This window comes from Medicago sativa, chromosome 1 (genome assembly GCF_051527215.1).
Source record: "Medicago sativa cultivar Bolivia chromosome 1, Bolivia_mono, whole genome shotgun sequence".
NCBI classification, from domain to species: Eukaryota; Viridiplantae; Streptophyta; class Magnoliopsida; order Fabales; family Fabaceae; genus Medicago; species Medicago sativa.
The window spans coordinates 17,603,074-17,614,208 of record NC_140749.1 but is presented as its reverse complement, the minus strand read 5'-3'; the positions used below and the strand labels follow the sequence as shown (position 1 = coordinate 17,614,208).

The window sequence follows — 11,135 nt, the reverse complement described above, 5'->3', positions numbered from 1 at the left end:
ATTAGAAGTGTCGGTGCTAAAGAGTTTGACATTTATAATGAGACAGAGGTGTAACATCATTACACTTGATAGTTGATACTTGATACCCTCCATCCCGAAAGCTTTCCCTTGTTTCAGGTTGGTTAATGGCTCAATAACTAAACTTAGATAAAAAAAAATTGATAAAAGGTCCAAATGAGGTGTGAAACCAAAGTGTCTTAACCTTGCTTTGAAACCAATTCAGTATATACTGAAATTTGATCCTACCCTGTGTTACAACATAGTTAGAGTTTAGAGTTAGAAGTACAACAATTACTACCTTCTAAGAAATACATATGGCTACTACCTTCCTGCAATGGTTAATATAACAAAAAAAATATATCATATACTATCATTGAGATCTCAAAAGTTTAATTAGTAGAAAACTCTTTCTCTTGTATTTGAGTGACCATTGGCAGGAATAAATGAAGTGCTCCCAATGTTACGAATTTTATTCCTTCTAAGTGAAAACGGATCTATCCCTGCTTTGTGAGCAGCTATTACTCCAATAGCTTCCCAATAATTTGAGACATGCAGCTGCAGAAGATGTAATTTCATCAACCAATAATGAGTTTCATTTTAATTGCATTGGAAGATAAATAAAGCACTGTTGAGATAGTCATTATATTTTAATTTAACTCAAGGATTTAAAGTATCGGCATTTAAAGAACTTGACCTTGAATGGATCAAAATGGTAAAATTAATTTCTACTAATTAACCCATCTATCTTAACTTTTGCCTATCTTTTCCCTTATTTTCTTCATTGGTGCATAAACTTGCATAGAAAACTTTTTGGCAATTGACTTCATAGGAACTTTGATTCAAACTCACAAAGACCCTATCCAACCTTCTAAAAGGAACAAATGTACAAAATTAAAAAGAGATTAAAGGCTATGCATTGGCAAGATAAAAAAAAATTACGAACTCATTCTTAGAATTTGGGTTGGACCTAATAATACAATTCTACAAAACTGACTTGTAAGGCGAGGAATGTCTCACACTTATAAACTTATCTTCCCACTCTCATTCAATGTGTTCGATGTTTGTGCGGACATTTTAGGAAATAACATAACAAAGTGACACTATGGTGAGATCTGATTAGATGATTGTGTAAAACAGTTTTAGATTGTCAGTACATACTCGTCAAACTCAATGAAAAATAACTTACCGATTCCAAACCAAGTTTATCTGCAGTGTCATCCAGAACAGTTTCATTTTCTTCCACAGTAATGATAAGTGGCTGCAAGGAAATTTTGTATTGTCAAACATTGAAAAGTTGGTATCATAGATACAGTTTAATTTCTAGGCAGGAGAAAGCTAAAATTCTATCAATCTAGTTGAATTTCTGATATCATGGAAAAGTTAATGCCTCTCCATTAATACCTTATTTTTTGCATTTCGTGCAAAAGCAAGAGTCCCATCCCCTCCACAAGCATCTCTGGCAAGGACTACAGAATCCACATCACTTGCCAATATGCAACCCTTTTCCATTGATTCAGAGTGCATCACCAAGTATTGTGGAGCTTTACTGAGGCCAGCTAGCACACATGGCAGAAAAGTGTACCCAATCTATTTGACAAGAGCAAGTTATCCACCATTATTATCCATGCAAATGCAGAGAATTATAAATAACTAGCTGGTGATGAGAACATAATCTTTTTACTAAATTTCATGTACGAAATGTTCAAATAGCATATCACTAAAGTTCATATATGAAAAGTTCAAAGAGCACATTCTAAAGTTTGAAATTTCCATTCATTTAATGGAGAGATGGCTCTTTGCATAAGAATGAATTGGAAGTTATCCCCAATAAAAGACATCGAGAAAGAATGAAGAAAACTTAAGGATAAACGACTCAAAACAATCTTATTCTTAATAGCTTCATTGAAAAATTGATTTATGAAAAAGTCTAACATATTTAGCCTACTTCAGATGTAGCAATTACCATATTTCTATGAAGCATTGAATCCTAGAAACCAATAATAATTTACGAAAATATAAGTGATTGAGTGTATCTACATGCGTCAGTGTTGTATTGGCGTCGGATATCAATACATGTCTGTGTCGGATATTGGACATGCCTTCAATCAGAAGTGTCGGTGCTACATAATCCTAATCTGAAATAGTCGAACCAACAACCAAATTAGTTGCTATCTAGAGTTTACTAACCTCCTCAGCTGCTGATTTGGGACTTAGAGATAGGCTCAGGGGAATTGGAGTCATTGCAGGAGCATGTGCACAAGGAATTTGGAACTCCTTCACCACTAGATGGCTTATAACTGCCTCAACTCCCGCCAGTAGGTCTACTCCCTGTATAAGGCGAACAACAGGGAAGCAAATGTCAGTAAATGAATGAATGATACAAAAAGACTAATTCTAGAACCTCTGACTATAAAATTGCACAATTAATCAAATTATATTTTTCTGTATTTAGATCATGGTCATATAATTTCAATAGCCGCTGTTGTCATACCAATCCCTGCCGATATTCATCAACATCATCAGTATCGTCATCTGGGAAACGTCCAACAACAGCAACGGCATTCACTTTTGACCTATTCACTAAAGTCTGCACAGCTCTAAGTAAAGAATCAGGGTGCTTAATCCTCCCTGTAGATTTGCCAGTTTTAGGATCAATCCACTTCTCGACCTGAAAAAAAATTTACAAGTTAATTTGCATTGTATACGGTGTTAGGCTTATGAAGTGTTTGCAATTACAAATCCTACAACAGGCAAGAAGATACTTGATACCTCAAGTGGAGTGTCTGTGACAGTATATTCTGTAACAGGCAATCCGAGGGAAGCCCTTGCAGCATCTGCTACTTGTAACTGTCGAATCCGAAGTTCTTCCTCTATACCAGCATCAAGAACTATTCCAACCTGATTTACACAATAAAAGCTCATTACATTATTCTAGTTGAAAAGAAACAGCATATTGAAGAAAGCAACATTGTATTCATAAACTAGTCAAGGATGCAGGCAGCACAATCCAATATATTATAGTTTGAGTCTTACTCTTACCCTATTTTGGTGAACAGGCTGTAAGGCCCATGACCCTTCTGCGAATCTGTCAAGAGCATAACCTTCAACATATAATGCGTTAGGCATTGGCCAATATAGCATTGCTGCGTTAAGCACCTGCAAAATTTGACAAGTAACCAAGAAACTGAAATGCTTATTTTTCCATGTTATCATTCAAGAAAACCATATATTAATGAAATTAAGAGAGCGGGAACATTTAGCACTATTGGGGTCGGGACTATAATGACATTAACTTTTGATAATGTGAGATACATTTGAAACTAAGTGATAATATAAGGATTGCATGCATTTGATAACAGATCCTGATAAAAGACGAACTTGATTAACATTTTGCAATTCCGGAAATCAGCATGAATTCTATACCTATATATAAAGGTAACATCAACTTTTGGGATGATGTTTTTCTTCTAAGTTCCCCTTTCATTTTTAAGTATTTTAATTTATAATTTGTCATTCTTTACCCAATCAAATCATTGATTTTTTTTTCTTTTTCTATTGGTAGATAGATGAAAAGGAGAATAACCATTGAAACTCACACACAGGGGTGGAGGGGCTGAGGTTCGAACCCCGGTCACGACGTCCAGCCTAACAATTTCTGTATTTTGCCAGTTGAGCTGAGCCTTGTGGACTCTATTTTCTTTCAATTTCATTGTTCTATTTCATCTCATATTATAATAATGGGACTAAAATCAATTTTATCAAAATCAATTCCAGCCACCACCGCAGAACCAAACAGACACATATTATCCTTGGATAAAAGACTAAAAAGACCATATTAATATTATACTACATACATAAGACAAGAAAACACAGCAATGCGATGCTACTAACAAGTAGTAAATAGAAGCAATAAATTGGATAAGAAAGTAATTGTGATAACATTACATTAGGGTGAGTGATAAGGCAATCAACAACAGAAGAGAGAGCACGAGCAACAGGCAAAGCATCACCAGCAAACCCACCAATAGCGGCTCCAGTTCCAGTCGGCACTATCATCACACTCGTGTACTCTCTCTTACACTGCACCCACAAACACAACAACAAATTAATACTATTTTTTGTCTGCAGAAGTAGTAAAAGGAAAAGGAGAAGAGAGTTACCCTAAGAGATTGTGAAGAGAAGGAACATGAAACGGTTGGTTTGTTGTGGTTGTTGAAGGATGGGGTAGAGAATGAAGAGGTTATTGGAAGATTGAGACTGAAGGCCATTTGTTTTCTTCACATTTGTTTGATAGGAATGCAATGAGAGAACCTTATGTTCAAATTTCAAACAAAAATAGGAAACAAGTACCGTCCTTCACTGTACTGCAATGAAAGAGTGAGAAAGTTTAACTGTCTTTCTCGGTGAGATTTAGCCTGGGAAAGGCTAGTTGCTTCCCATCATGGGAAAGTTGCTTTATCACCATCAGATCATAAGAGGAGCATAGTTTTATGGTAGACTGCCAACACTGGATTTTTTCTACACTATTCTCTATCACTATTCACACTCTGGGAGTATGAACCCAAGTCTTTGTTTTTAACCCATTCATATTGATTCATTTTTCTCCATGGTTGAACATCAAAATCTATTCTTCTCAATTATTCTATTTTCCCAATTTTTCAATTCTCAAACACAAAATAAACTACACGTTCATTTGCTTGCAAAACCACTTCTATCCCAAATTCATATGGTTTCTATATGTTCCCAATCCAATTCCCTACAATCTGGAAAAATGGGCAAAATCATAAATGTTCATAGTTTACCTTACAAAATTCTACTGAACATTAAAAACTTAAAAATATTTCATTTTTAACTCCATTGATTTGTGGAGAATAATAACTGTAATTTTGTTTGTGATTTGGCCCCCTTTTGTTTTTGGCAATTCAAGAATATTTTTAATTAAATATTGAAGCTTCCATATCAATTTCTCTAGAAAATCCGATTTCTCAGTACCAAATTTCTCTAAAACCCAAAAATCAATAACACAGATTGCCTAAGCTTCCCAAAAAATAGTTTGAAGCTTATTAGAATTAGGAAAATGGGTTAAATCTGATTTGATTTTGGGACAGTATGCAAGATTGTATGCTCGGAAAATTTTGGGTTTGAGAAGACAATGCAATTGTTTTTTTCTTTCTGGGCTATGTGAACAAGATGAATATGATGAACTTACAGAAAAAATCTAGTGTTGGCAGTCTACCATAAAACTATGCCCATCTTATGATCTGATGGTGAAAAGGCAACTTTCCCATGATGGGAAGCAACTAGCCTTTCCCAGGCTAAACTTCACCGTCTTTCTCGTGTCCTCTGTTTTATCAATTTTATCACATTGGAATTTTTTTTATTTTTTTTGAGAAATTCTTACCTAAAAAATCATTCTTACACCCAACCAATTAAAATCAAACATCTCATTAAAATAATAAAAATAATTAATATCATAATTTTTTTCATTATTTTTAATATTTCTATCTCCTTTTCCCACTTTCTTTAACCAACAAAAACCACCCACCACCATTTATTGTTTCCATCTCCTTAATTAAAATCACATTTTTTTAAAGTTAATAACATGTGTCATATTTTTATTAGTTGAGTGTAAGAATAATCTCTTAGGTAAGAGTTCATGCAAGAATATCTTTTTTTTTTAAGTCATTTCAAATTTTATAATTCGAGATGTATTTTATGTTTTTTGATTTATAAAATCATCTTTCAAACAAAAAATATGAAATTTATAGTTCTTCTTTTCAATCTCCTCACCAGTAAATGACCCTTTTTTCAAACAAAAATCTACTTCGAATTATATAATTTAGAATTATTTTTCCTATTTTGAATTATATAACTCAAAATACTCGAAAAATGTTGTTTGTTTGTATATGATATATCAAATTATAAATAAAAAATTATCAGTGATTCTTCCATGTTGAACTAGAATAACAACACTCCACTAATTGGCTCAACGCCAACAATGTCTCCATCAACCCTAAGAGTTCTGCATTGTCATCGTTATGGGCTCATGGTAGGGAAGATATCTACTGTTGTACTCATCGCAAGTATGATGGAAGAAATTGGTAAGTGTACCAAATTGCAACAAGTAGTAAAGTAGTAAGTTATCTCCACAGGGATTGTCGTTCAACTTAATAATTAGTAAAACTTATTTCAAAAGCGAAAAATAAATAAAAGTGAATAGAATTGCAGGGTTAACTTGTCCTGCCCAATGCAAGATTAGGTTTTTGTGATTCAGGTGATTAACGCGCGATTAAGGTTTCCTTGAATCCCCCTTCATCTTTATTGGAATTATCTTTTAAGAAATAAAACAACTTATGCGGTGAATCATTAATTTAATGTGTCACAGCGGTAAAACCCACACTAGGCTCTTTAGATAACTCGTGTAGGACCCACCAGAGTAGTGTACTACGTTTTTCTAAATAACATAGTAATGACGAAGACGACTCAAACCTTAACTTCCTAACCTCAATAAGAAGTAAGCCAATGAACTGATAAAATTTCAGATTGACGATGTCTACTTTAGTCCTACGTATCAATCCCCAAGGTTACACTCGTAGTTAGCCAATTGACAAAGCATTAAGAACATACATAATCTAATTTAAATCTGAACACAATCAAAAGGATAAACTGAATGAAAACTTTATTAATAAATTCTAACAAATAAGAAGGGGTTCATCGTGGAACCATAATCAAGAGGTTTAGTTGCTCATGGCAACATACATTATAACAAAACAATTGAAAAACATACCCTAAAAAGAATAAAAGGAGGAGAAATTCCGACTTGAATCTTTAATGTTTGACCCTTTGCTCTGAACCGTCAATGTTTCTGAATGGATAAAATAGTGTGCAAGGGTCTCTATTTATAATTTTAGGTTACTTAGGGAATTAAAGAAGAAAATTGAGTTTTTATTCACTAATCCAGCTCAGAAAACAAGCCAAAAGTGATTTTTACCAGGTACCAAGCGCATGGGAACCTGAGGCAGCCCATCAGGTGCGATTTCTTGTGTTTTGTTCCCGTTTTTTCCGTCTCAAAACTTCTAGGAACTTAAAATGAATTTTCTTCATTTTCCGTCTAATAACAATTTGATTTATGTGTTCACGACAGTTTAACAAAATAGACCAAGACCAATTTCTTGGCTCAAGGTCCCTTTTATCTAAAATAGAACTTCTTTGGTGAAACTAATTTAATCAAAAGCTTTATCGATCATTTAACTATCAACCACACTAATTAATTCTCCATGTCTACATAATTAATTAGAGAACATTGTAGGTAGTTCTAACTAAAAAACCTAGGGTTAATAGAGAATTATAACTTAGAATCAATTCAGTGTATCAGAAAATGAAAAGCATTAGACACAAGATATAATGATTAAACATATTTCAAATTGCATTAATAGAGGATTCATAGATTATATGGTTCAAACAATATTATAGAGGTTCATCATTTACTTCTAATTTTATGAGTTTATCTATTCATATTTGTAACAAAAGACATAATCAAATGGTTAAAGAGTTACACCTGCAAATAGAGTGACACATGTCTTCAATCTTGTTGTTAAGGGTTGAAAATTGTCACTTTAGGTCTTTGGGCTTGCACTCTAAGCCTCTGGATCGTCAAAATTTGGAACCCTTGCTTCTAGATGAGGGTTTCAATATATGGACGTAATTTTCCATCGAACGCAGAGCACACAACTTCATGTGTGGGATGTGTGTCATTAATCCTATGTGGTAGTTGTTGTTTTTTAAGTACACACAACACACACATGGTCATGTGCAGGGTGCACACTTCTAAATGAACTTCATCGATTTGCTCTTCAGTGCGTGCATTGCGCACAAGCTTCACACACGGGGCGCATGCATCTGAAGCTTCTTCACTTGATTTCTTCGCTCTTCATGGATAAAAAAACCTTTGATGTGTGATTGAGAATTGGGACAAAATTTCCCGAAGTTATTTGGACTTCATTTCTATAGTGGTTGGTCTTCATACCTCTGTAACATCCACAAGATATCTTCTGATAGGATCAACCCATTGGTCTATACCAAAAACACTATAACATCATAAAGAGTTATCTAGTTAGAGAAATTAAAGACTCACAATGACTTCAATAAATACATTACAAATTATTTCACACACTACCAGTTACCCCCTATAGTCTTCTAAAAAGCCTAAAATAAAATGACAAAAACTCTATAAAGCACTAAATTACATGGTATGGTGTGGAACCATCAATCATGTATTCAATCTTGTTGGTTTTTCTAAACTATAATAATTAATTCTCACTTATAATCCTATAACAATTAAAGCTAAAGCAAACAATTGGGCAACCGTTGTCAGTGGCTTAATTTTGATAGATCATATTAAGTTATGTTGACTTCGTGTCAGCTTTCAGGTTTAATTGGAGGAAATAATGACTAGTGCAAATCCAACAACTAGGGTTATCAATCAATTTAGATTAGATCATTTCATGGACATCCATAGACACACGAAATGCATTAAGAACAAGATATAAACGAATGAAAACGTAAATAAAGTCATTTTATTCACGTAGGCCAATAGATCACATAGTTTAAGCAGTTATAGAGAAGATTGTCTACTTAACCTAATCAAATAGAAATTAACTAGACGTTGAGAGAAGAATAAATAACATGAAAATTAAAATAACCGAGATGCCTTTGCTTCTTGATTCCCTCTTCTCTCAGTCGTTGCAACTGCCTACACTTGTTGCTCTCCAACACCCATACTTTATGTTTCTTGTATTTTCCCTTATGATGAATTTAAAGATGATTATTTGTGTTGCTTGCCTCTTGTATTTGTAGGAGTGTTTTGACTATAAACTAGACCATCGACCCGTGCTAACGCACGGGTCAAATGGAAGGTAATATTTGACAGTAATAAGTAGCAAAATAGTTTAGATGAATGTCATATGGTATTTCATAATATTAAGAAGCATAGACGTTGGTACTGTACCATAACACAATTTTCCATGACATCGTCCTTGATACTGTAACATAACATAATAAGTTAAGTATAGCATGACGGATTATCATTTATAAGTAAGAGATTAGGTTAAGTATAGCGAGACGGGTTAATGGTTATTCCTTTCCAAAAAAAAAAGCATATAATTAGGAACATAATTTTATTTTACTTTAGATAAACATTAAATGCAAAAGTGTGGAGGGAAAAATTAGGTTAAAATTAGGTTAAATATAGAAAGACGTGTTAACATTTATAAGTAAGAGATTTAAAAAAAAATAGCATATAATTAGGAACATAATTTTATTTTACTTTAGATAAACATTAAATGCAAAAGCGTGGAGGGAAAAATTAGGTTAAGTAAAGAGAGACGGATTAACATTTATAAGTAAGAGATTTCAAAAAAAAAATTAGCATATAATTAGGAACATAATTTTATTTTACTTTAGATAAACATTAAATGAAAAAGTGTGGGGGAAAATTAGGTTAAGTATAGCGAGGCGGATTAACATTTATAAGTAACGTAACATAATAGGTTAAGTATAGCGAGACAGGTTAAGATTTATAAGTAAGAGTTTAGGTTAAGTATAGCGAGACGGGCTAACAATTATACCTTTCCAAAAAACCAGCTTATAATTAGGAACATAATTTTATTTTACTTTAGATAAACATTAAATGCAAAAGTGTGGAGGGAAAAATTAGGTTAAAATTAGAGATGACATTTTGCATAAATTAAATCTAGGATTAATATAGTAAAGTCACGCGAAAAAATTATGTTAAATGTAGGGTTAATACTGCGTCACGGGTTAACATTTAGAAATAAGAGATAAGAGATGACATTTTGCATAAATTAAATCTAGGGTTATTATAGTAAAGTCACGCGAAAAAATTAGGTTAAATCTAAGGTTAATATTGCGTCACGGGTTAACATTTAGAAATTAGAGATGACATTTTGCATAAATTATAAATTAAATCTAGGGTTAATATAGTAAAGTCACGAAAAAAATTAGGTTGAATCTAGGGTTAATATTGCGTCACGGGTTAACATTTAGAAATAACAAATGACATTTTGCATAAATTAAATCTAGAGTTAATATAGTAAAGTCAAGCAAAAAAATTAGGTTAAATCTAGGGTTAATATTGCGTCACGGGTTAACATTTAGAAATTAGAGATGACATTTTTCATAAATTAAATCCAGGGTTAACATAGTAAAGTCACGCAAAAAAATTAGGTTAAATCTAGGGTTAATGTTGCGTCACGGGTTAACATTTAGAAATAACAGATGACATTTTGCATAAATTAAATCTAGAGTAAATATAGTAAAGTCACGCGAAAAAATTAGGTTAAATCTAGGGTTAATATTGCGTCACGGGTTAACTTTTAGAAATAAGAGATAAAAATAATAATAATAGTAGTAGTAGTAGTGGTAGTGGTAGTGGTAGTGGTAGTGGTAGTGGTAGCGGTAGCGGTAGCGGTAGCGGTTGTGGCAGTGGCGGTGGCGGTGGCGGTGGCGGTGGAGGTAGAGGTAGCGGTAGCGGTAGCAGTAGCTGGAGCAGCAGCAGCAGCAGCTGTAGCAGGAGTAGTAGCGGCAGTAGTAGCGGCAGTAGTAGCAGTAGTAGGAGTAGGAGTAGGAGGAGCAGGAGCAGCAGCAGCAGCAGCAGCAGTAGTAGTAGTAGTAGTAGTAGTAGTAGTAGTAGGAGCAGCAGTAGGAGCAGTAGTAGCAGTATCAGTAGCAGTAGCAGTCGCAGTGGCCGCAGCCGCAGAGCAGTGGTAGCAGCAGTGGTAGCAATAGTGGTAGCAGTAGTGGTAGCAGTAGTGGTCGTAGTAGTGGTCGTAGTAGTAGTAGTAGTAGTAGTAGTAGTAGTAGTAGTAGTAGTAGTAGTAGTAGTAGTAGTAGTAGGTATCATCGCCTTTATCATTTTGCAGATCCAGGTACCTATCTTCTTAACAACTCTAATTAATGACAATTAGAGGCTAAACTGTTGTTATGACTTAGTTTTTAACTTAGTAATTATAAGTATTAAAAACATTGTCATGATCATAATAACTTTTATTTTAAACATAAAAGAATTTTGGGACGGATCTGATGATTCTTGTTTCAGACAAAAATCTCGTTTTTTC

The 11,135-nt window shown here is 33.7% G+C and overlaps 1 protein-coding gene across 1 annotated transcript; it reads right to left on the bottom strand.

Moving 5' to 3' along the window:
- Positions 1 to 175: 175 nt before the first annotated feature.
- Positions 176 to 4,443, bottom strand: LOC146953228 (uncharacterized). Its single transcript, XM_085708469.1, has 9 exons — positions 4,161 to 4,443; positions 3,946 to 4,080; positions 3,040 to 3,156; positions 2,770 to 2,898; positions 2,492 to 2,668; positions 2,188 to 2,328; positions 1,402 to 1,587; positions 1,187 to 1,258; positions 176 to 555 (listed from the first exon to the last, which is right to left on the bottom strand). The coding sequence occupies exons 1-9, from the start codon at positions 4,266 to 4,268 to the stop codon at positions 394 to 396; spliced, it is 1,227 nt and encodes a 408-aa protein (XP_085564595.1). The 5' UTR covers positions 4,269 to 4,443; the 3' UTR covers positions 176 to 393.
- Between the last annotated feature and the right edge of the window lie 6,692 nt (positions 4,444 to 11,135).